The sequence below is a fragment of the Purpureocillium takamizusanense genome, chromosome 1 (genome assembly GCF_022605165.1).
Source record: "Purpureocillium takamizusanense chromosome 1, complete sequence".
Taxonomy (NCBI): domain Eukaryota; kingdom Fungi; phylum Ascomycota; class Sordariomycetes; order Hypocreales; family Ophiocordycipitaceae; genus Purpureocillium; species Purpureocillium takamizusanense.
Window position 1 is genome coordinate 1963760 of NC_063068.1, and position 25644 is coordinate 1989403.

At 59.0% G+C, this 25644-nt stretch overlaps 5 protein-coding genes across 6 annotated transcripts; 4 read left to right on the forward strand and 1 right to left on the reverse strand.

Moving 5' to 3' along the window:
• Positions 1–111: 111 nt before the first annotated feature.
• JDV02_000650 (uncharacterized protein) lies at positions 112–846 on the forward strand (the record flags this gene model as incomplete). Its single annotated transcript, XM_047981485.1, has 2 exons — positions 112–145; positions 200–846. The coding sequence occupies 2 exons, from the start codon at positions 112–114 to the stop codon at positions 844–846; spliced, it is 681 nt and encodes a 226-aa protein (XP_047837445.1).
• A 1229-nt stretch (positions 847–2075) lies between these two features.
• On the forward strand, positions 2076–5274 carry JDV02_000651 (uncharacterized protein). The gene has a single exon (XM_047981486.1). The coding sequence runs from the start codon at positions 2336–2338 to the stop codon at positions 4874–4876; it is 2541 nt and encodes an 846-aa protein (XP_047837446.1). The 5' UTR covers positions 2076–2335; the 3' UTR covers positions 4877–5274.
• Positions 5275–7618: 2344 nt separating this feature from the next.
• On the forward strand, positions 7619–9372 carry JDV02_000652 (uncharacterized protein). Its single transcript, XM_047981487.1, has 3 exons — positions 7619–7987; positions 8159–8560; positions 8737–9372. Exons 1-3 carry the CDS (start codon positions 7820–7822, stop codon positions 9181–9183), a joined length of 1017 nt encoding a protein of 338 aa, XP_047837447.1. The 5' UTR covers positions 7619–7819; the 3' UTR covers positions 9184–9372.
• A 53-nt stretch (positions 9373–9425) lies between these two features.
• JDV02_000653 (uncharacterized protein) lies at positions 9426–15705 on the reverse strand. Of its 2 annotated transcripts, XM_047981488.1 has the most exons (4): positions 15329–15705; positions 15244–15266; positions 10566–15155; positions 9426–10494 (listed from the first exon to the last, which is right to left on the reverse strand). In XM_047981488.1, the coding sequence occupies exons 1-4, from the start codon at positions 15389–15391 to the stop codon at positions 9645–9647; spliced, it is 5526 nt and encodes a 1841-aa protein (XP_047837448.1). In that variant the 5' UTR covers positions 15392–15705; the 3' UTR covers positions 9426–9644. The 2 variants fall into 2 exon arrangements, with proteins under 2 accessions (XP_047837448.1, XP_047837449.1); XM_047981489.1 differs by having other exon boundaries at positions 9426–15155.
• A 6227-nt stretch (positions 15706–21932) lies between these two features.
• On the forward strand, positions 21933–24902 carry JDV02_000654 (uncharacterized protein; the record flags this gene model as incomplete). Its single annotated transcript, XM_047981490.1, has 1 exon — positions 21933–24902. The coding sequence occupies one exon, from the start codon at positions 21933–21935 to the stop codon at positions 24900–24902; it is 2970 nt and encodes a 989-aa protein (XP_047837450.1).
• Positions 24903–25644: the final 742 nt, after the last annotated feature.

Sequence of the window (25644 nt, forward strand, 5' to 3'; positions counted from 1 at the left end):
TTAATTTCGCCATCTCTGTCGCTCTTTCGCTCGCTTCGGTCGACCAGGCGTCGCAACCCACAATCCTTCTCACTCGTCCAGCTTTCAGGATAACCTTTTCAAAACCCCATCATGGTCCGCCTTGCTCTCACCGCTGCCCTGGCTTGTACGTTCCGCGTTGCTGTTTCAACCAGCGGGAGCCGCCGCTAACACGATACAGTCGCCGCCACTGCCCTTGCCATCGGAGACCCGTCGGGAGCCAAGAACGTTGGCAACGGTGCCGGAAAGCAGTTTATCACTGGTGGTTGTGTTAGCGACAATGACTGTGCCTCGGCATGCTGCGCAAACCAGAACAATCAAGGCGGCGTTTGCTCCGGTGTTGGCGCGGCTAACCAGGCGGGCAAGACTGGCTGTGGCTTCACCGACCCCAACGCTCAACAGACGATTGCAGCAGCTCAGGGTCAGGCGGGCGGATCGGGGCAGAAGGCGCAGAAAGGGCAGCAGGGCCAGCAAAATAAGCAGAATCAGCAAAACAACCAGAATCAGAATCAGCAAGCTCCGGCTTCCGGCGGTCGTGCCAATGGCGACCCCGCGGGAGCGGGCAACGTGGGCAACGGTGCCGGGAAGCAGTTCATCACCGGCGGCTGCGTTAGCGACGATGATTGTGCCTCCGCATGCTGCGCAAACCAGAACAACAAAGGCGGCGTCTGCTCAGGCGTTGGCGCGGCTAACCAGGCGGGCAAGACTGGCTGTGGTTTCACCGACCCTAACGCCCAGCAGACCATCGATGCCGCCCAAGGCCAGGCGGGACAGCAGGGATTTAAGCGCGTCGTGAAGCCTGCTGTTGAGCCACAGGATGAGGAGTAACGCGAGCACCGCTCCAGGGTGCCTCTTTTGTCTGGGCTCACTGACACGACTATGGTCGGGAAACAGTGTTTAGGTGGCAGTGTTCGTCTGTGTCACATATTGTAGTCGTTTCTGGAGCTCGAGTTGGCTGTTTGAGTTGGACGGGTGCCAATATTCAACGGCCCGGGTGGCATTTCCACGGGCAATTATCGACTGGTATCGTCATCGGCGCCTTTGAGGGCTCTGGTCCGGAGAATGTATGCCATGTGGGCAAGATTTCGTCTGTTCGAGCAAAAAATGTTACAGTAACTTCTTAATTTCGTTTCAGGCCTGGTCACATTGGCCAGATAGATATGTGCATGATGACAACAGGGCCCTCGACCTGAGAGTCGGGTCTGTCCGCAGCATGGCCGTGGGGGTGGCTGCCCTCGAACAATTGGGTCATTTATACGAAGGAGGTGAGCAGTAGCTGGATGAAGTGTGCCGCCTATATCGCACTACTACTGCTCCTGGATCGTACAGGCCGCTATGATAGGCACAGGCGACCATCGGGTAGTTGGTGCTGCGGGCTCGGGCTCATCAGTACAACCAAGACAGCATGCCCACGACGCTGACATGTCGCGGCGGCGATCCGGAACACGTCGAGAACCCTCGTCGAAGTCTTCGCAGCCAATTCGTCGACGGCACTCGGGTCGGACTTTGTGGCTCGGCAAGCCGTCGGGGTCTGTGCCTTTGTCTGAGAGTTCGCCGGGTGGCAGTACAAAGCCGCAGGTGTGTGTGCCAACAGCGCACAAAAAGCAAACGCGGACGCACGACATGTGCGGGCTAGCCAGCTAGCAGCGTAGCTACGTAGTCGGGCAGCTTCCGATACGAAATGTCGGTATGTCGACTCATGGCGCTCTCTGAGTAGGGAAAAGGGCCGGTCGTTGTGTTACATCTCGGTGCGGGGCGAGGAGGCGGCGTTGATATGGCCATGCCATGGTCAGTAGGGAAAGCGGCATATTGCTGGTGCTCTGTCGTCGAGCCCGGTCGGCTTTTTCTCGTCATGTCGATAATAAATGTTGGTTGGCAGGCAATGAGATGTGGAATCGAGGTGGACGTTGACGAGGACAAAAAACATGGAGGGTCAGTCCCGACGGCTATTCGACACGCTGGAACGGCATGCACCTCCCCCACCGCGGCTGCCAAACTAATGCTGGCATGCGTCTTGCACTCTAGCTGGCCCTCCCTCCCTCGTCTCCTCACCGTCGACGACTCACCCGTGTGTTAGTACTGACGGGCTGTTTCCTCCCCCGCCTGAGCACTCCCTCGTCGGGAAGCTCCCAGAATGTCACGCGGCCCGAGCGGCCGCGCCGCACGCCGTCGTCAAATCCCGGCGTGAGCCTGACTCGGCTCACGAACCCATGACGCTTATACTCGCTCGACCTCCCGCCTCCATTTCACTTCAACTCCTGGACGCGGGCCCGTTTTGCAGTCTCGAGCTCGAACCCTCGAACCGGAGAAGCTCGCAATGGCCTTTTACAACATCAACCTCGTCGTGGCCAGCGAGCCGCCGCCGCCCAGCGCTCCCCGCGCCATCACACACAAGTCTCGCGCCCCAGCGACGCCCATCGTCGGCGGCCGAGGCGATGACAAGTTCCGCTTCACCGTCCTGCGCGACGGCCTCGTGCGCTACGAGTACGCTCCGGACGGCCACTTCGAGGACCGGCCCTCTGCCTTCGCCGCCCTCCGCGACGAGGCCCTGCAGTCGGCCGCGGTCCCCGACTTCACCGTCCGCGAGACGTCGGCCAGGGTGGAGATAATCACGGAGCGGTTCCACCTCACTTACAGCAAGGCCGCCGGCCGCTTCTCGCCAGGGACCCTCTTCGCCCGCGTCTTCGGGCACACAGACGATGTGTGGCGCTTCGGCGAGGAGCAGCAGACCCTGGGCGGCACGTATCGCACGCTCGACCACGTCGACGGGCGCGTTGACATGGGCCACGGCGTGGTTTCGCGAAAAGGCTTCGCGAGCGTCGACGACTCGCGCACGATGCTCTTCACGCCCGACGGCAGTTTCATCGCCCCGAGACGGGAGCCCGTAGAGGACCGTATCGATGGCTACCTGTTTTGCTACGGCCACGACTATCGTGCCGCCGTGCGGGCCCTTTACGCAATCTCAGGCCCGCAACCGCTACTCCCTCGCTGGGCGCTGGGTAACTGGTGGTCACGGTATAAGGAGTACACGACCGAGTCGTACCTTGAGCTCGTTCGCCTGTTTCGTCGAAATAGGCTGCCGCTGTCGTGCGCCGTGATCGACATGGACTGGCATTTGGTGCGCGACGACGTGGTCAAGCAAGCACGCCAGTCCGGCTGGACGGGGTACACTTGGAACAAGGCCTTATTTCCGGACCCAAAGGCGTTCATCAAGGAACTGCATCATCAGGGGCTCAAGGTGACGGTGAATGATCACCCGGCCGAGGGCGTGGCCTGCTACGAGGATATGTATGAGGCGGTTGCCCGTAAGCTGAACATGGATGCGTCCACCAAAGAGACGATCCCTTTTGACATCACCGACAAGAACTTTCTGGAGGCGTATTTCGACCCGCTGCTCAAGCATATCGAGGACGATGGCGTCGACTTCTGGTGGATCGACTGGCAGCAGGGACGGTACACGGACATGCGAGATGTCGATCCGCTTTGGGTGCTTAACCACTACCACTACCAGCACAACGCAAAGCGTCTCGCCCAGCGGCAGCGCAGCTCCTCTGCCGAGCACCCGCTCATCTTCTCGAGGTACGCGGGCCCAGGCAGCCATCGGTACCCTGTTGGCTTCTCGGGCGACACGATCGTGTCGTGGGCGTCGCTGGAATTCCAGCCAGAATTCACGGCGACGGCGAGCAACATCGGCTACGGCTGGTGGAGTCACGACATTGGCGGACACATGCTCGGCGAGCGCGACGACGAGCTGACGGCGCGCTGGGTGCAGTTTGGAGTCTTCTCGCCCATCATGCGGCTGCATTCGACCAAGAATGAGTGGATGTGCAAAGAGCCGTGGAAGCTGCCGGCGGGCTCGGGCCAAGGGCCCCAAGACACGGTCTTCAACTTTTTGCGCCTGCGCCACCGCCTCATACCGTATATTCACACGATGAATGCGCGCGCGGCGCACAAGGAGCACGGGGAGCCGCTGGTACAGCCCATGTACTGGGAGCATCCCGAGCGCGACGAGGCATACAGCGTTCCAAACCAGTATTACTTTGGCACAGAGATGATCGTGGCGCCGATTACCTCGCCGCTGAACCGGGTCACCAAGACGGGCAAGGTGCGTGCATGGCTGCCGCCGGGCAAATATGTCGACTACTTCACTGGGGTGGCCTACGACGGGAACCGACATTTGTGGTTCAACAGGACTCTGGACAAATGCCCCGTGCTGTTGAAGCAGGGAGCCATCGTGCCCCTGGAAAGGGCCGAGGCCCCGGAAAATGGCGGCAAGAACCCAGACCGGTTCGAGATTGTCGTGGCAGTGGGGGCAGACGGGCAGTTTGAGCTGTTGGAGGAGGATGAGGAAGGCATCACCATCGCGCGGGAGGCGACCGAGTGGCCCGACTGGATCAGGACGCCCATTGTGTTCAAGCAAGCCGAAGGCACCATCACCATTGGCCCAACCACGGGCGGGCACCCAGGCCTTCGCCGCAACTGGTCCGTTCGCGTGCCCAGCGTCAAGGTCACGGGACCGGTGACGGCCTCGTACACTGGCGAAGGGCCAGAGCCGCTCGTGTCCGTGGTGAACAGCGCGGTGCACGTGGAGCTGCGCGACGTGCCGCCGCGCTCGCAGGCGGTGATCCATCTGGGCGCGAACCCGCAGGTCGCCGTCAACAAGCCCGCCATGGAGCTGCTGTTCCCCATTCTGTACAAGGCGCAGGTCGGGTACGAGCTCAAGGAAAAGATCGAGGCCATTGTCGAGGACGAAGGGGCGTCGACGGCGGCGCGAGCGAGCCAGCTGGACACGCTGGACATGGACCCGGACCTGAGGCTGGTGGTGAATGAGATCCTGTTTGCAAAGTCGAGCGCCTAGCGTGCCTGTACAGGCTGCCCCCATTCATGGCAACGACCTAGGTAAGCAGCCACGCGTGCCCTCGTGCGAATTGGACGTTGCGCCTTGGATATGAAACAGCCGCGGCGAGTTGAGGTGCACCACGGGAGCAACGAAGAATAGAATCACAGGCAGAGGATTAAGCGCTTAAGGAGTTCATCTGCCTTGACTGGTGGCTTAGCTTCCCAAGATTCCCAAGCCCATCAGCATTATTATCCCTACCAGTTGCAGTAACTAACTTGGTGGTATTCGTAACATGCGGCACGCCTGCTGGCGCGTGAAAGGTTGTGTGCCGGGACGGAGAGGCGGGCCACCAATGGCAGCGGCAAAGGGGAGGATCGCTCAACAGGATCGTCGACCAAGGCCCGCTAAAGTCTGACCACCGTCGTCATCGAGCAGCGCGACGGTGGGCGGTCAGATCTCCGTTTGCTAGTGGTCGCGATGCGTTTTTGCTACGTAGCAGCAAGAGCTGAGGCTGGGCGAGCTTCGGGGGAGGGAGATGCAGCACTTTTCCCATGCCTGCTCCGGGACATGGCAATCCATCCTAGCAATTATTAAGAGTTTTTCTCATCAAGCTACAGGCGTGAGTGCACGAGACGGCAATCTACAACCACAACTTGTTAGTGCGCAGCGGAAATGCGTGGTGGACTGCTACCTAGTAAGGGACATCCATCCACCAGGGCACGGGATCGGGGCGTCGCGGGGGGCGGTGCGTGCCTTGCCCAAGCCTCCACCCACCGAAGGCACCTGCTAGGCGCTGCCACGGTGCCCTACGGGATGGAGCGCGCGCTGGCGTCTGTCTCCAAGAGGCTGGTGAGGCGCCGCGGGGGGGCGCTAAGCCCACCTGGGGAGCGGCTGGCGGACGGGCGTTTGCTGGCCCCACACCCACTGCGGGACGGGACCCGCACCTGACAGCGGTGGAGCCCGGAACCTTCTGTCGTCAACGCAGTCCGTGATTCACAGCATCCTCACAGCTGCGCGCCAGCTGCGAGGCGCGACCTATAAAAGCGCCCACGAGGGCCACCACGATTCGAACTTTCCTTCCTTCCTTTCTTCTCTTCTCTTTCTCTCTTCACCACCACAGCATCCCTTACAGTATCCTTACCCGCTTCACCAGAAAAAAACCCTCTTCCCCACTGGTCGTGCACCACCAGTGGCCCTACCACCTCCGCCAGTATCCTCACCTGCTTCAAAGAAAAACCACCTGAAAAAAACCACCGGCCGTGCACCACCGGTGGCCCTACCACTACCACGGGTATCCTTACCCCCTTCAGACAAAAAAACCACTGGTCGTGCACCACCAGTGGTTCTACCACCACCACAAGCATCCTTACCTGCTTCAAAAAAACCCCTGAAAAAAACCACCGGTCGTGCACCACCGGTGGCCCTCTACCACCAGTATCCTTATCCGCTTCAAAAACCCAGCATCCTTTCAGTATTCTTATCCTGCATCCTTATAGTATCATTATCCTTCATCCTTTCAGTATCCTTATCCTGCATCTTTATAGCATTCTTTTCTACATCCTTACAGTATTCTTACCCAGCATTTTTACTTGTATGTCTTACCGTCATCGTCATCACCTGGTGACTTCTGCTAATTTGTGGCACAGGACAGGTTTTCATTTCAGCTAGGACCGACCGACCGACCGACCGACGACACTTCCGCACGACAGACCAGCACACTGCGGATCAAAAGAGAGGCTCAATCGACAAACACCGTGGGCACCAAGAAAGCAAGCCCGAAAAGGTCGGTACATTTCCTTTTTGTCTCGTGTCAACTTTTGGACAATCCACTGACTTGGCTTTGCAGACCGACCGACCGACCCTTCGACACCCTGCGCTCCTGTTCTTTTCGACTGAGCAGCAGCAGCAGCAGCACGACACGACGACATTCAGCATCGACAACCCGCGACGACAATCGACAAGAAAACAGACTGGAGCCTCCTCCCATCGCCTTCACACGCAACGCCAAGCACTCATCAATCTTGATGCTCATTGCTTGTTCTTTTCGCGTTTGGCAAGGTGGGAGAAACATCAAGCTTCGAAAGAAGCCTGCGCAAGCAAAGACGGCAAAGGGCCTCCCGCTGGGGACTTGCCATGCCCTCCCTGCCTCCAAGCATTGCTGCAGACATGTTTTCGTAGATTGTACATAGAGTGACATGCACACACAAACACACATACACACACACATACACACAAATGTTTCTCGTAGCAAAAGTGATCGTCGACAAGTCCCACAGCAAGTCGGCAACACACACATACACACGTTGTCGGACTTGTTTTTCTCAATCTTACGTGAGGATCCATATTCATCCATCCACCCGTCCATCGGCCCCTCCTCCCCTTGCGCCAACGCGGGACGGCCGCGCCCACCCCCCCAGCTAGCTCCAGGACCTGAGGCTGATGAGCCCGCCACCCCCCCCGGCCTCCCGATCGGCGAGCCGCCTGCTTCACGCAGGCTAGCCATGTGGCTCCCGGTTAGTGTGTGTGTGTGTGCTGATGAGGTTGTTCGCCATCTCGAGCCCCAAGGTGACATCCTGCCTCCTGGCCGCCCCGGTGCCGTGTACGTAGATGGTACCTTAGTTAGCCCCCTCCCCCGTCCCAGTTAATTAATGCCATGGTCTTTCCCCATCCTCCTCCACGTCCCTCCCCGTTTCGTTTCTTCTCTCTGCTCTCCTTGTCTTTCATGCTTTCTTTCCGATTTGTCTAGAGCCCGGATTCTATTTCTCTTTTTCCCCAATACGCCTCTGCTGCTCGTCTTCGCCTGCGCTGTCGTTCGTGGTGCATCGCAAAGTGCCCATCCGTGGGGCGTGTAAAACACCACCTCACCAGCAGCACGGCCACCAAGAAACAAGCTCTCAACGACGACGGAGACAAAAGAAAACGCCTGACTCTCGCTCTCTCTCTCTCTCTCTCTCTCTCGCCATGTCGGACCTCAAGCCCGTCAAGGACCTCGACCCCAACGCGTGGTACCACCTCACCGAGGCCCGGGTCGACGACTACGACAAGAAGAAGTTTGGGGGCATGCTGCAGATTGACGGCAAGGGCGTCTTTTACGTGTTTGGCGCCGACAAGGGCCAGTATTTTCAGTTTGTACGTTTTGTCGTGTCCCCCCTTTTACACGTATTGCCCGTCTTGTCTTTCGGGTATTCAAAGAGAGAGATGTGAGGGAAGGGGAGAGGAGAGAGGAAGTTACACACTGGCGTGCAGCATCATCATCATCATCATCATCATCATCATCACTGACACTCCTCCACCTGCTAGCAACCCGTCGACAACAAGCCCGGGCGCTACGCCATCCGCGCCTCCAAGACGGCCATCAACCGGCAGCTCGGCGTCTGCCGCGTCGAGGCCGAGACCGACTCGGACAAGACGCGCCCCTGCATGCTCGCCCCGGACGGCAGCGACGTCCAGAAGTGGGACGTGGCCAGCTGGGGAGGAGGAGGGGGGGACGGCAACAACAACAACAACAACAAGAACAGCAACAGCACGTACCGCCTCGTCAACGTCGCCAACGGCACCGGCTACCACCTCGACGTCCACCCGGGCTCCGCCGTCTTCCTCAGCTCAAACATCGACACGGCCGTCTACCAGCCCGCCCAGCACTGGCTCATGACCAGCGCCAAGCCCGTCAACGACGGCGCCTACAGCACCGTCTTCTCCGACGTACGTTTCCCCTTTTTTCCCCCCGTTTCCAGTTTCCCGTTTCCTCTTTTATGCCCCTCTGGAATTTCATACTCGGCTTCATCTTGAAGACGGGGAGAAAGCGCCGCTGTGCTCTCTTGGATGAGACAAAGTGCATGGGGAGACAACGTAACTCACACGATAACCACCCTCATCAGGTCCCCGCCTCAACAACCACCTCCTCCCATCCCGGCTCCTCCTCCTCCTCCTCCTCCGGCGGCCTCTCCTCCGGCGCAGCAGCCGGCATCGGCGTCGGCGTCGCCCTCGCCGTCATCGCCGCCGCCCTCCTCGCCTTCTTCCTCTGGCGCCACCGCCGCCGTCGCCAGCGCCTCGCCTCCTCCTCCTCCTCCGCCGCCGCAGAGCTCGGCGACAATAAGCACGGCATCACCACCAACACCAACACCACCGCCGGCAACGGCAGCGGCAGCTATCGCGACCACCCGGACGGCAGCAGCCCCGAAAAGACCACCCCCGTCCCGCCCTACTCGCATGCCCAGTCCCCCCCGCCGCCGCAGGAGCTGCCGCACCACCCGGCCCCCGTCGAGGCGCCCGCCGACGAGCGTTTCGAGCTCGACTCAACACAGCAGCAGAGCGACCGTCGGTGACCATAAAAGACTAACAGGTGCAACGACGAATGACACGGCCCCGCCTTTGGTGTCAACCCTCAAAAGGGGATGTATTCTTCCACGGTAGAATGATAAAGGGACATTGTAAAGCTCGCGCATCGGATACACAAAGACTTGGGGGCATCGCTTGGCGTTCCGGTTCGCATTCACGTCGGGGTCAATTCTCAGCCATAGAAACCGGCATCCGTCCGCGGCTATGAGCCCAGTTTCAACAAGACGTACTCTGTTGGATATACCTCTTTCTACTCTTGTCTCTCTAAAACTGAACAATGCATCCATGTACTGCCGCTACTCATAGCAGAGCGCCCGCCGTCCGTCCGTCGGTCGCAGGCTGCTATGCTCAATGAGGCCGCTGATACCCAAACTCCTACAACCGCTCATCCTTGCTCCCATCTCTGTCCTCACACATCCGTGGTATAGTCGTCCGCCCATCGACGCTCTCACTGTCCCTGCCCATGCCCTTGCCGCGGGTTCATATCCCCAGCGAGGTTCATGTGCATGATGGCGTCGGCAGTCCAGCTCTCCTCGTCATCGCCCTTGTCATCCCCGCTCCATACTTCAAAGCCCTCACGCCCGTCTACACCGGGCAGCCGGATCCTGGGCGGCACCTGACCGTCCGAAGGTCGTCTCGCCGGCTTCGGGCCGACACGTGGTGGTGGCTGCGCGTCCCTCTGCTCGTCGCCGCCATAAGGACTGTGGCCAAAGTACCCGCCGTCCCCGCCACTCGTCGATCGCGCGTGATAGTGTTGCTGCTGCTCTCCGCCCGCTCTGCCGCTCTGCGGATACGCCGTGGGCGTGGGCATGTGCTCTTCTCCTATGCTATCATGCGTCTGCACCGGCGTCATGTTGGCAATGTGGTCCATCTGCTGCTCAAACTCCTCCTGCTCCAAGATCTGCGGCGCGTGCTCCACGTTCCTCAGGCTGGATGCTCCGGCGGCGGGTACTCCGGAGGAGCGTATGCTGCCTGTCGAGATCCTGTTCGGGTCACCTCCGACCTCCGCGCCGGCACCTCCGGCTTCGCCCATAGCGGATGGGTCCAGGTCGCGGATGGCGAATTGGGCCAAGGTGCGCAGCTTCCGCGTCACCCAGCCCGCGAGGATCTTGCCTCTTTGCTTCTCGCCTAGTCTCGACCGGGGAAAGTCTCCTTTGCTGACAAAGGCGACAATGTCGACAATGATTTGGTGCTCGTTGAGGATCGCGTTGACGATGACCGGCACGATCGAGGCAAGGTACGGCTTGCGGCTGACTTCAACCAACACCACCACTAGTCCACCGGCCTGGAAGACGGCACTGCCAACGGGGTCAGACACGCGCGGCTCACTTTTGTTCAAGGGGAGGGGGGGGGAACTCCATGTACTCACCAGCCTCCGGGCACAATGTTGCGATGGCATCGTTCCACCGACGATTCGATATCCATGGGAAAGTGCGAAAGGCCGTTGATCTCAAAGGTCTCGCCGATGCTGCCCAGCACAAATAGTACCTGCATGTCTACCAACGCCCCTCCGGGCCCAATGGGCCGGCTGACGTTGTGCAAGAACCCAAGGTCGCCTGTCCGAACGTACGCGACGCTGGGATCTCCGTCGACCGTACGTCCGTCGAACCGCTCGGCATCAAAGGCGTCCTTGGATCCGTAAAACGACTTGACGCAGGCTTCCGAGTCGACCCATATCTCGCCATACTCGCCGTCGTAGCAGTGGCTGCGGCTTTCCGGGTTGATGATGGCAATCTGTGTCGACACGGGCACCATGCCCGAGTCCTGCACCAACAGCGCCTTGGGCTCCGTATCCGGATCCACGGGAACCACGAGGCCGCGGCGGAGCGCCTTGGTGTCGAGCCACAGCTCAATCGGCTCTATGCACATGTACGACCGAGACGCAACCATGGGGTTGAGCACGTGGGAGTAGACGGTGTTGATGGCGGTCCTGTCCAGGCCCACCGCGGCAAAGTGAAGACGGACCTTCTGGAACACGTCCACCCGCGGCCTTGCGTCTGCCGAGATCATCATGTTCTTGAGCTCGTGGAGCGTAAACCCCTTGGCGTGCATGGCCGCCATCGCATGATCCAACATCTGCGGGGTCGCATAGGTGTCCTTGATCTTGTACCGAGACAGAGTCACAAACAGCGACATGGGGTTTTGCGCGAACTCGACGGGCGAGAGAAGATACGTCGGCGTCCCGATGTAGATGCCCATCAGGCAAGTGTGGATGAAGCCCAGGCCCGTGGTGCTGCGGACGCATCCCAGCACCGGCCGCGAGCTCGTCATCTGGCACGTCTCCTTTTGCACCTTGCACATGCCCATGATGGTGTCGTGGCCCAGCTGCACCGCGATCCTGCGCTGATCGGGCGTCCAGTACGTCCATACAATGACGGGATATCCAGGCCGGATCCAGGCGGGATCTATCGTCAGGCCCAAGTCCCGCAGCCCATTGTTTTGCTTGGGCGGCTTCGTCGTGTTGTAGACGTTGGGTATCGCAATCTTGAGGATCTGCGCCGACTGCTTGATGTGACTGGAGACGGGCTTCAGCTTGATGAGGTGGTCCACTTCTTGGTTCACGAGCACCGCCTTGACTCTGTAGTCAGAGACGATGTGCAGGAAGGCCGGGACGTCCTCGTTGAGCCGGTTCTGGTCGAGAGGCGCCATGGGAATCACGACCGCCCCCAGGTTGATGCAGGCATGGATCGCGAAGACAAATTCCTCAGAGTGCGTGTACATGAGGATCATGTGGTCGCCAGGCCGCACCTTGACCTTATTCTTGAGGTACATGGCGACAGCCGCGACCCTAGTGTCAAACTTGCGCCAGGTGATGCCCTTGCCCTCGCGACCGCGGCCGTCGATGGTGCAGTACGACAGCTCTTCGGGCTGCCGCGCAACCCGCCACTGGATCAGGTCCGTGATGCAGGCAAAGTTGTTGAGGGGAGTCGACGTGCGGTCGTCGATGACGACTTCTCTTCGGTCGATACCCGAATATTGCTTGTCGGCATCTGCGAGGATGTCCGCTCTCGACTCTGACGCGATCTGGGACCAGATGCCGCCGATGGGATCAATGCCGATGGGCAGGTTCAGCACCGCGTGCTCGACGCCAAACTTGACGTGGACGCACGGCAGGTTGCCGAGGTCAAACTCGCGGCGGCACAACATGTTGCCAATCTCTCGTCGCCCGTTCTTGAGGACCCGGGGCAGCGAGTTGGGCGCCGTGATCATGACGCAGTAGAGGCGCAGGTGATGCTCCTGCATTAGCACCTCCATGCAGCGGTCAGCCAAGGAATCCAGCAGCGCGGTGTCGGGCTGCCGCGGGGGGCCTCCCGAGGTGAGAGGCGCCGTCGACGCAGCCGCCGACTCGACAACGACCACCGGGAGGTGCTCGTCGTTGACAAAGACGTCGAACGCGGAGCAGTCGTAAATCTTGGAGACGTTCTTGACGATGCTGACGACCATGTGCTGCACGAAAAAGTACCGATACTCGGCAATCTCGTGGCCATGCTCCACCCATTCCACCTTTTGTCGGATGCGATCCTCGTAGAGGCCGAGCACAAAGATCTTGCCCTCGATGACAGTGCCGAGCAGGCCGGTACGCAGGAACTCGGGCTCGACGGGCGTGGGCGTCGGATCGCCCGGCTCGAACTTGTATGGCCGGGCGTGGAAGATGAGCTCCGTGTTCTTGGGCTGGGCCCAGAAGCCGCCCGAAAGGGAGGGGGAGTCGACCCAGATCTCGCCCACGCTGCGCGGCGACGCGAGGAGGCCCGTCTCGGGGTCGACCACGGACAGGGTCGCGTCGGGGATCGGATAGCCGAAAGCGCCTACGCGGACCATGTCAGGATTGTTGGCAGCCTTCTTCTGGACCTCGTCCCCGTTGGCGGTGACGACCACCTCGTTCGTCTTGAGCGCCTCCCTGTCCAAGAGGACCTCGAACAATTCGTCATTGGCGCTCTGTTCCGTGGCCTTGGTCGTGCCGCCACCGAGCAGGCTGCCGAATCCGTTGGAGGGCGCGGCTTTATCCTTATCCTTGTCGTCCTGGTCTTCCTCGGAATCAGCCTCGGTCGCCCGGTCGAGCTTGAGCGAGACGCCCATGCGCTCTTCCCCTCCCAGCCAGTCACGCACGCTCACCACCATGCCGCCATGCTCGGGGAGACACAGCATGGGCGCCACCACGTCTCGCGCCCTGGGATTCCGCAGCGGCCGCAGCCACCGGTCGGCCAACACCTCGTGGAACTCCCCGTCCACGGTAAGGGTATCGATCAAACACAACTTGACGGCCTGGAAGTTTGGTTCCATGCCCTTTTTGAAGTTTCGCGTCGTCATCGGATCCTGCTGGTAGTTGTACGCCGCACGCTTGAGGCCGGGGTAGTCCGCAACCATGACAGTAGCCTTGTACTTGGTGATTAGATGCGCGTACAGACCGGGAACGTCCACGGCCTTGTTGTCGAACCAGACAGTCGTGTGACCGCCGTAGACGGTGAGCAGGACGCTCAGGATCATCCCGATGCCCTGCCTTGGGTCCAGATACGACAGCAGGATCTCGCTCCCGGCGCCGCCACCGATGAGCCTACCATTCTTGTCGCGCAGCGACGGGTTGAAAGTGTCGCCCGGCCCGTTGCCCGGCACCGTCGAGACAATGGCGCTCATGCAGGCCATCTGGTGCATGATGGTGCGGTGGCTGAGCACGACTCCGCGCAAGTCTCCGGTCGGAGCCCGGGAGAACTCAATATAGGCCAGATCAGGTACCGTGAGAGGAGGGACGTCCTCTTTTCTTTTGGGGTGGTAGCCCCCAAACTCGTTCGTCTTCCACCACTCGACCCCCTTTGGCCAAGTAAGCTTCTGAGCGGTGATATCCCTCTGAAACGCCTTGAGGTTGTTGTCCGTGGTGAGCGCGAGATGAGCCTGCGTCGACGTCAGGATGTAGTTGAGTCGCTGGTAGTCCTGCAGGTCGTTGATTGGGACGGCAACCACGCCGGCGATGAAGCAGCCCATCAAGGCAATAGCGAAATCGATGACCTCGCTGTCACGGTAGACGAGCGCAACCCGATCGCCGCGGTAGAGGGAGCTCTTGTCGCGTATGACCTGAGCCACCTTCTCGGCGCGAGACGCCAGCTTGTCCCAGGTGATGGACGCAATCTCTTTCCCCTTGCTGTCGAGCACCCAGTATGCGGGCACCTTGGCCGTCTTCCGTGCTCGATGGCGCAAAACGGCAGCCATGTTGTCGAATCCCGACATGGGCGTGTTGTTATCGTGCGGGTCAAAGATGGCAAACGGCACCTCTCTCGGCTCGAGCGGCAGCTGATATTCGAGCACCTCGGGCGGAGGAAGGTCGTTGGCAGTGAGCATCGGCGGGGCCATGGCGGCGGTGGGGGAGAAGGCGTCGCTCGAGGAATATCGGTGCTGCGCGCCATACTCTCCTGACTGGTGCTGGTCGTAAAGCTGCTGGCCGGCAAAGTCGGAGAAATAGCCCTGCGAGTCTCTGAGCGTCCCGGTCCTGCTGTCGTAGTACTGCTGCTGCTGCTGGGGGGTTTGTTGCTGAGCAGAGTCGGTATAGGCGCCTTGCTGGTCCGGATTGAAGGCGTAGTCTCCCGAGACCATGGTGCCGCTCCTCGTCGGTCCGTCGCTACCTGGGGCGAGGAAGAGCGAATCGCGGCCCACGGCAGCCGGTCGCTCGGCAATGGGGCCGCCAGGCCGGAGGAGCCCAGCTGGGTTGGAGTCTTGAGGCGCATATCCCGCACCGCCTTGCGCGCCAAAGGACGACGTGGGGCGGTAGTTGGAGGAGCTGGGGCTGGTCGGGTCGGAATCGTGCCCGCCGATGGCGGCGTAGGCAGCGGCGCGATGGCCGTCGCTAGAGGCATATCGAACGTCGTCGTCTGGGGCGTGTATGCGCAGGCCGGACCGCGGGCCAGGAACAGGAGGGTCGCCATGCTGACTGAGATACTGCGACAGCAGGAGCGTACGGCGTTTCTGGTAGCTGTGAGGGTGTCAGAGCTGTGCGCGTCATGGGTCGTGATGCCGTGAAGGGGGCAGCACAGCGGCAGATCGGTGGCAGGCAGGCTTACCCTTTCTCTGTGATGTCTCCCTCCTACCGGGCACAATGTCAGCTCGGCGCCAGCGGCACGACCAGTGGAAGCGAGCTTTGCGTACCTCTAGCTCGCGCTCGAGCTCGTTGAGCTTGGCCTGCAGCTCGGGATTGTCGAAGTCGGCCATGGTGAGCGGCGAGGCAGCAGGCGCTCGGTTGGGGCTGCGCGCGCGTGCCTCGAAACGCAAGTACGAATGTATGTATGCAGCAAGGTGTTATCAAATGCAAATGGGATGTCTGATGGCCGCGGTGCGCGAGCAGGCCATGTCTCGGGCGTGCTCCAGCAAAAGCGTCGTGGCCGTGGCGGTGTCTAGCGGGCGAAAAGTCTCGTGACGTAGTACCTGTGGAGGTAGTGAAGGCGTCTCGAAGAACGGCAAGTGCGGGCAGCAGGGACACCTCTGGGGTGGGCGGTGGCCAAGACAGTGGAGGACGGGCAGCCGGCACGGACTGACAGACGAGGGGCTCGCGGCTGCCAGTTCTGGGATTGGATGGGGCCAGGCGGGTTGGAAGCGCCCCCGGCGGGGGGGGATCGTGGTGCGCTCGGGCTTTTCAGCAGCGGCAGCGCACGCACCGACGCAGCCACCGAACCGCCCGCCAGGCCGCCACGAAGCCACAGGCGGGAGCCCAGCCCAGGGACGTGGTGGAGGAGGTCGGGTGGAGAGGGCAATGGGAGTGGAGGGCTTCAATGGGGCCCTCGCGCCTGAGGCCAAGACTGCCGCAGTGGACGTCGACTACAGCTACTACCTTAGGTAGGTCAGTACTTAAGGTACAGGTACCTTAGTAACCTCGGTGGATGTGGTTTAGCGCCCTAGCTCGGTTGCTCAGGCTGCATCTCAGTGAGCGGACGTGATGCATTCAGTGACAACCCGAGAGCGCCGTGCTTTGGCAGCGCCATTGGAGTCGAAAGTCTGGCATCCATCAGCACTTATTATTAGGTTAGTACTACGTACGAAGTACCTTGTTGAGGACTCGAGGAGTGGCCTCAAGGGCATGAACGGGGTGTGCCCGCCCATGCAGCCGGGCGCGGCCAACACGAGGTTGCGTCGACATGGCCCCTGGCCGCAATTATGGGGGGCGGCCTTGCCCGTCTGTGTTGGGGCTGCAGATGGATGCGTCCAAGCCTCATGTCGAGACTGTGCATCATCCGGCATAATAAATGACGACAGCACCAGCAAGCGCCCCTCCCCCTCCCCCTCCCCCTCCCCAAGCGCTTGCCAGCGGTTCGTCCGTTGACGACGGGCTTTCCCACGAGGTTACGTACCAACATTGATACTACACCAACGCGTGGCGACTCGGGTTTCCTTTTTCTTCGCAAGACCAGGCAGGCGCATCATCGCCTCGCATGTCATGTCCGTCCACCGTGCCCCGTCCCCCGTCACGGGCTCTCGCCCTTGGATCCCTCTGCGTCCACTTGCGCCGATCCACGCAAACCCGTATTGCCACTACGTACCTTTGCTTTCGTACAGCGAGAGTCTCGGCACCACGCTCGCGCCCTAGTCGGGCGAGAGATTCGCCCGAGCAATACTATAATCGTTAGCAACGCTTTCTCCGACCCACGCGCCGCTCCACGGCCTGGCGTGCACGAGGACCTTCTTCATACGTAACGCCAACCTGTCACTCTGAAACTCGTAATCTGCTTGCTAGGTGGTTGGAGTGACGGTGGCCCGAGCTTGCGATGTCGAGATATTAAAAGCCAACAACGCCCAGGATGCTCGCAAAGCTACGGCCTATAACACACACATCTCTTACTACCGAACCTCGCTGCAAAACCCTCCCTCATCAAGCTACAATGCAAGTTAAGGGAGACCGCATCTATTTCTCCTCTAAGCATGAGGCGTATCGATATATCAGAGAGCATAACCAAGAACGCAATGGGGTGAGTGCCTATACCTTTTAACTCGAGACGGTTATATACTAAAACGGGGATATCCTTCTCAGATCTGTCAGTGGGACTCCTCGATAGCAAAAGAGTCTCCCTATGGCCGATGCATTTTCCAATCGTTCGAGTTTGACCGGCTATCAAATACGGGTCCGGTATGGGGTGAATTACAATGGTTAAAGGCCAATTGTAACCAGCACTTCCCGGTACGTATCGACATAAAAGAAATATATCGAGATATATAGCGACTAACGGCCGCTGTAACGGTAGTGCCCTAAATCCGGCCTAGGAAGGTGTCGCGTTACGCCTCAGGCTAGGGCCTCATATTTAATAGGTTGCGCGCTGCCCTCGATGCCGGTGCCGACGGACCCGGCGGTAATAACGCAACTTTGGAGGGAAACTTCAGTTCTAGCAATTGATCTCTATGGACTCCCAGTCAGCGAGGACAGATCTTACATGGGGGCACCCGGGTGCTAGGTAGACACTTTAGAGCTCAGGGCTGGCTGGCTGGCAGGTTACTACTTTTACACTCTGCGGGTTAGCTAGTGTGTTTAGCAGGTACCGCATACAGTGTAGACCAAGTGTCTAAGTGCTTCAAACACAAGAAATGACTGTCATTTTCAACGACGCTGACTTCCAACCTGGTGAACCCTTTTCTGCCCCCTTTTAAGGCGCTCTCCCTCCTGTAACTTCATGTTAGACAGACCTGCTTTTGGGTTTGGCTTCAGCGCCCGTAATAAGCTTTATTGCCGCTTCGCGTTTGCCTTCGGAGCGGAATAGTAACTAACGTGGCGCACACGGGGCGCACGGCTTATGACAGGGTAACTTGAGCGTTGTTGGGGGAGATATTAATAACAAGCGCCCGCTCCCTTCCTCGAACAAGGGCCAGCGGACCGTCCGTCGACGACACGGGGGGGAGCTTTCCCACGAGGTGATAGCAACGCGTGGCGACTCGGGTTTCTCTTTTGCTCGCAAGATCAGAATAGCCTTGCTTGCATGTCCACGTCTCTTGTCGTCGGTCGCCCTTGGATCGATCCCTCTGCGTCACTGCACTGTCTGCGCCAGTCCACGCAAAAACCCGTATGTGCCACCACTGCCACCAGGGTCTCGGCACTCACTCGTCACCCTCGCACTGACTGGGCGGGAGATTCGCCCGGGCGATATGGGCAAATGATACATAGCAGCGCCACGGGCCGTCGGGCTGAATGAACATTTGAAACAAAACACGGCGGCCTCTGGGGACCCACGCGGCGCTCGACGGGGCCTGGCGTGTGCATGAGGACCTTGTGCATACGTAACGCCAAACTGCCACTTTAAAAAACACCCCTTTACTACATTCGTCGTTTGCTTGCTAGCCTAGGTGATATGGTGATGGCGGCCCGAGCTTGCGCTGTCGAGGTATTAAAGGTCAACCACGGTGAGTATTGGTTGCTCGACAAAGCTACGGCCTGCAGTACTTTTACATCTCTTACTGCCGGACCTCACTGCCGGACCCTCATTAAGCTACGATGTGGGAATATAACAAAACCGAAGACCGCGTCTATTTCGATACCCCGGAGGAGGCGGTCCAGTTTAAGAACTGGTACAATAAGGACATCTACGGGGTGGGCGCCCACATCTTTCAAGTCGAAAATTAAATGTTTATACACTAACATGGACACGTGCGTCCAAGGTCTGTCGGCGCCATGCCTCAATGCCATATTTTGCTCCCTATGGCCGCTGCGCGTTCCAGCGGGCCTACATTAGGACGCCAAAGAATCGCCGCTCGTGGGGCGAGTTGAGGTGGGGGGACAACGACTGCTACTCGGATTTCCCGGTACGTATACTGTACATGTATCGACCTACCTTGATAAACGACCAACGGCCGACCTATCTGTTACATGTATACTGGTGGCCAACACAGTCACATAAACGTAACGAGTTACGCAGCGACTAACGGCCGGTATGATCGTAGTGCTCTCACTTCGGCCTAGGAGGCTGCCATCTTTCGTCTCGGCTTGGGAACCGATATCTCGTGGATTGTACGCTGTCGATGAGGCCGATGCCGACGGACCCGGCAGTAGTAGCGAAACTTTGGAGCGACACTTCAGTGCTGGCAGAGGATTTCTTGCGCGCCCCGACCAAATCCAGACCCAAGGAACCCAAGTGCTAAGTCAACATGACAGGCGTTTGGATGCGACCAGCACAGGGCTCGGGGGCTGGCTGGCTGACTGACTGACTGACTGACTGATGTGGCGGGTTGCTACTTTTGCACTTTGCGAATGAATTACTAGGTAGCTAGTGTGTAACATATGCAGTAACTAAGTTGGAATACCAAATTGTCAAGTGCGCTACGGGCGCGTCGCTCTTTCAAGTACGAAGCGTCCTTTTCGACGACTGGACACTGACTTCCAACGTGGCGAATCGTGACACATGCACTTTTCTACCCACGCTTCGAAGCGACTGCACCCCCCCCCCCCCTATCATCTCGCCAGACCTGCATTCGGCTGTGGCTTCAAGGCCCATAATAAGCTTCATTGCCGCTTCACCATTGCTTTCAATCGGAGCAAACCAACTAAACATGGTGCACGGGGCGCATGCGCTATAGGGTAACTTTAATAGCATCGAGAGGTAATAATATGGTAACAGGCCCCATCGTCGGTTTGACGCTTCCGCCGGACTCCGACATTGCTGGCAACTCTCCCACCTCATCGGGCAGACCAACCAACCCACAACCTGCAACGTTGGCACCTCACGCTACCAACTCGCCCTTGGACACTCTCCCGCTCTCAAACAGCAGTTCCATAGCGACCCTGTTCACGATGCCTCCGCAAGCAAATTCGGACCCCCCCCCGGCACCAGACCGCGGCCATGGCTGCAGCCTCCTCACATACCTGGACGATTGAAGACGAACGCTTGGAGGCTCTGGTAACGAGACGTCTTCTTGACGCATCGCGCTAATTCGAACACCATGTACGACCCGTAGACGCGGACTAGGAACGTGAATACCTTCCGAAATTGACAGCTTTGCTTGTGGCGTGGCCCATCAATGATTCGGTGCGCGAGCTCAGACCGCGGTGAACCTGGCCAACGAGGTAACAAGGCTCCCTCCACATCGGCATTGACAACGTTTATCATCCGTCCCCCGTCCAGTCGACACTTCTCGCCGGGCCAGCCCCCCATCTATGACGAGCAAAGCAAAACACAAACATGTTCCGAACATTTCATGTCGAAAAGAAAATTTTGCGTAAGTGAGCTCTCCGTCCTGATCAATGGGTCAAACTCCGTCCGGCCCCTTCTTCGTAACACAGAAAACCGCGTGGCTCCTTTCCTGGGTTTACACAGTTCGCTGACCCGACAAGACAGACAGAAAATCCAAATCAGCCGCGGTCATGAGACGCAGCGAAACTGCATCTCCGTGAACATGCCGCCGGCGTCCAAATATTTGCCTTGTTTCCCTTCCTTTATCTCTTATAACCGGGAAGCCAAGCCCAGTGCGCGCTTCTTGTCCCCTTTGTCTGCGCCTGTTCCAAGTCGCGACGGCCCGCGGTCCCTTGCAACCACCAGACCCCCGTCTCCGTTCGTAAATGGTGCTTAGTGCAGCGAAATACAAAGCCGTGTGTTCCTACGATGCCAAAAAGGACCATGATCCATCGGGTGCTTGCGACATGATAAATGCCTCCCGTCCTCCTATCAAATTCCAGCGGGTCCTGTATCTTCCATCCGCGCCGTTGACAGCTCCAGCAGTTGCCAACCAACTCGCCACCTTCGTTGCCTTTTTTCATTTGTACCGTTTTATTTCCAGGTTGATAACGAAGCCACGGCCCCCAATCGCGTGAACCGCGTTCCCGTCCCCGTCCCCGATCGTCGAGGGAGTTCTATTTTCGGAGCCGCTCGTGGGTGAACAAGGTTGTCCCAACGTTGCCTTGCCCAATCGACAAGAGGAGTTGCCGACTGGCGTTGGCAGCATGGGCAATCAGTTGCATGAACTCGATGGGCTTGATGGGTTCGCTGATGAGGAAACCTTCCAGAACGATAGGCTGGTGGGCGAAATGGGGCGCCTCTTTGACGACATGGATTGGTCCCTCGCGCAGGACGGCACTTATTGTTCGGACGACAAAAACACAAAAGCTCGCCTCAATGAGCAACAACAATCAGTTATGGTGGGGCTTCAACCTTATGTGTTTGAAAACGATATCTCCATGTCCGGCGTCGAAGTCCATGGACCAGGGATTGGACTTGTTGACTTTGGAGGTGCAAGTGACCTGGACCTTTGCAACACTGCGGCCCAGGGAATGATAGCCCCTTGGAATTCAAATGCACATCATGACGATTTCCACAAGAATGCATCTTGGGTTGGTGGTAATTCTCATAATGTTGGCGGCTCGCTCCCCGTGGTTTCGTCGAGCGGCGCGTTCGACTTTGGCGGCGGCCTTGGAGTTGACGGATTCGCACCCTTTAATGCGCCCTTTCAGCCAGGGACTATGGACTGCAACAATGCGGCCGCTGTTCAAGTGCCCAGTGGCCCTCTGCTGCTGCAGCAGAACAAACCAGAAGCAGCCCTGACAATAGGAGGAGGACGGGGAGCTGCTGGTGCTGTTCACCCAAGCAACGGGCTCTGCCAGCAACTGGACCAGCGGCCGATTCACGGTCAATGGGGAGCCCAGCAACAGGCTACGCAGTTCCCTTCCAGTTTAGTTCCCGCGTTCATTCACCCAGGCTCTGTTGGCTTTCCTTCTCACCACCCTCACCCTTCGATTCACAACCCCCATCCACCGTCGCAGCAACCTCCACAACCGTCTCAAGCAAGCATGTCGCAGTTCCAGAGCGGCGTGCATCCCTCCGGGGACCAACCTTTGCTTGAAAATTTGAATTCTGGAGGCGTCATTCACGACCTGAACCCCCTTGGCTCGTCCAACGCCAGTAACACGTCCGGTGTTGGAACAAATCATCCGTCCAAGCAGTCCCATCAACAGCAACAACAACACAGTCTCTCATTCCTGCGTTCAGAGCCTCTCTCGGGCAACGCATCTGATCGATCGACAGTAGAGCCGCCGTCCAACTCAGCTCAGACGAAAATCAACTCGAATGTGCACCAGCAGGCTCTCCGGGTCAACAACAGCCACTATCCGCCCCTGGGCCTCCGCAGCTCTCCCAACTTCCCCGTCTTCATCCCTTATGGAGCGCCAAACGTGGACCGCAGTGGAAAACCCTCGCCCTCATACCCTCCCGTGGGGGTGGCAACCGTGCCGGTTCCTGCCTACGGAAATCCAACGACGGACGCAGACTCCTCCGCTCAGCTCGTAGCCGTTCCAATCACCGGCGAGCAGTTCGACGCCTACGCCAAGATAACCGGCGAGACCCAGAGCCCCAGCCTGTTTCTCGACCTGGAAGAGCCTACGTCTCAGGACAAGACGGAAAGCGCACAACAAAGTAGTTCGACAAACTCGCTTCAGTCGAAAATACCCATCGACCCTCGGATTGAACACTGGCAAGCTCCACTGGCCCCCTCGCAGTTTACTCAGAGTCAGACGACAACAAGTGTCATTACTCCTCGAAACATCAGCCCAGCGCGCCAGAACATACCGACTATAGCTTCGCGGGCTACCAACTCACAGGCCATTACGGCTCCGGCCGGCCGGATATTCAACACACCGTGGCCCCAGCCGTGTCAACCCTTGATTGCACCTCAGGCCAAGCAGCCCACTACTGAGACCGGCGTCATCGGCAGAGACGGCACGTACTGCCCACAAGGTAGCCTTGTCGCGACTGCTTGCGGCCTCGGCAGTGCCCTGCCCGCTTCATTCGGCGCTTCGACTTCGACCTCGGCCCGCCACGACATCAAGGTCGACAACAGTCGAAACGCCAAAAAGAACAAGAACCCAAATAGCAACCCCTCGTGGGTGTACACGACCCCAGTCCGTCCCAATGCTAGCTTCGGCCCTCTCACCACTGGAGGCCGACCCCTCTTCACGTATACTCAACAGGGCCAGCTTACCGCAGGCCGTGCCTTCACTTCACAAGAGCTTCGTGCGTATGTCGACGGCGGACGTTGCTTCATGTGGGTCCAGCAGGCACCCTCGCAGTGTGCCGGACGCATGGATCACGACGACAAGAAGTGCCGCTGGGCGTCGTGCCCCATCAACGCGCGGAGCATCTCTTCGGGCTGGCTCCGCGTCGCCCTCGACGAGTTCCCCGGCCTGACCTCAGACGGGACCAAAGACCCCTTCAAGGTTGCCGGCGTGCTGCACCTCTGGTGCTTCGAGCAGATATTTGATCCGATGGAGTTTCACAAGAGCGGCCGTCTCCTCCCAGAGGTTCGCCACCTGCCCAAGGAGACCAGCAACGTCATGGCCATCAACCGCGAGACCGACAGGGACATTGTCCCCGAGTGCTACAACAAGTGGTTCCAAGATCGCGAGCAGGAGTTTCAGCAACACGGTCCCGTTAGGCGACCTAGACAACACGAAGAGTCGCTGTCCTATGCGCTCATCAAGTACCACGTTAGCAACCAGACGACGGCACGGCACAGAGCGCGTGCCACTCGAAACCAAGACAAGGCGACTGGGCACCAAAAGACGATTGACGTACACGTCGGCGACCTGGGTTTGTATGCCCGGATCATGAAGAACTGCAGGGCCACGGCCAAGGCGGCCCAATCTCAGCAAATGCAGGAAGCCATCATGGTCGATGACGACGACGATCCCGACACTACTCTGGGAGACACGATGGGCATGGGCTGGTCGCCCGTCGCCGAGGAAGTGTCCGTGTTGACGGAACCAGACAAGTCGCCCGCCTCGGGCCTGCAAATGCCACCTCCGAGCAACAAGTCAAGCGACTTTCTGCGAGCGAGTACCCCATACAAGACGCCGTCGAAGTCGCCCGCGACATCGCGACGCACCACAAGCGCAACGACAACAGTTGCCGGCTCAGCGCCCGATATGACGACGCGGCAGGGTAAGAACAACGCCTCAGAAGATGTCGACATGTCGGACTTGATTGCTGATGGAGCGAAACAAGATGCTCCCCGCTTCGACCTTCTCAACCCGGCCTCGTGGAAGGACAAGACGCCGGCCCCAGCATCGCCCATCCATGAGTTTTTCAACCCACTCCAAAGCCCACTCACCGGCATCGTGCCCCCCGTGGTGATGCAGACGCCGCTGAAGTCGCCGGTTGTACGAGGCAGCATCGTGGCTAGAGGTCTCACTGCCCAGCAGGCGATCCTGGCCCAAAAGCAGGAGCTGCAGCGCCGCAAGTCTGTCGACGCGCATGGGGTCGTCCCTCCGGAGCAATCGACCCAAGTGGCCCCGAAACGCAAGCGCGACGACGATGACACTGAGTCTGGATGCGTCAGCGACGACATGCGTCCGGCCAAGATGCAGCACATGGATCAGCCATCGCCAAAGCGGAAGCGCGACGAAGACGATATCTCGGGAGCTTCCCCCAGCCCGAAGCGACGACGCTCCGAGCTCGATCTCACAGCCCCCAACCTCATGGCTCAGCATCAAGAGAACGTCATGTTTGCCCAGACTGCCGAATCCGTGGTCCCAGACACCGCGCAAAACACGCAGCAAACGACTGAGGCTGCTACTGTCGCAGCAAACAGCGAGCCGGAGGGGCCGCAAACCCGCTCAGCCGACGACGCTGGTGGCAACCTCTTTGCAGGCCATACGCAACCCCCAGAACTGGAACACGCGGTGAGTCTCGATAGCTTGTTCGAGCAGTCCGCGGCCGATCTCGACGTGGACAGTCTCGTCGAGACATTTGAATGGCCACAGTGAGCCAGACGTTTTCAATCACCAACAAGGGCCAAACCAGCTTCGTCACAACCAGTCATGAGCGCCATTCTACAACTTCACGAGCCCTTCAACGCCCTCATACTCGTCTTTAAGCTTAATTTATTGTCTGCTCCCAGGGGCTATTTGTCGTCGCGTCATTCGCGACGCTTTTGCAGACCCTTTTTCTTCCTCTTTTCTCCATTTCTCTTCACGAGTGGCTTCGAGATCAAGCCCGGCAGGTCCTTTAGAATGCTTCTTGACTGCCCGCTGCTCTGTTTACTCAATCTACGGCCTTCTGCTCCGGGCCGCGCTACTGTCGTGCGAAGAGGAACATGGAGTCTCCAGCCTCCCGGCTTTTTGTTCTTGTATAGCTTTCCCCTGATCTTTCTTGCATTATTTTTGGATAACATTCTAACAGCACGAGTGCGCAGGGCGTTTTTTGCATTTGTGTTTCATGTTAGAGTCTCGGGCCTCACGGCTCACCCATGCGATCGGTCAGCCTTTTCTTTTTCTTGGTCTTGTCCCACCACGAGGCGGCAAGACACAAGAGGCCGTTTGCGGATATTTGTGCGCGATGAGCTTGTGCGCATTGTGCTGGCTTGAGCGACGGAGTTTACGGATTTGGCGGTTTGCATCAACCAGCGAGGCGCTGAGAAAGATACCCCCACCATGGAATTTCGGAGCGTGTGCGTCCAGCGGACAGACAGCTCGACAAAATGGAGGCAAACGCGCCCTGACGCGGGAC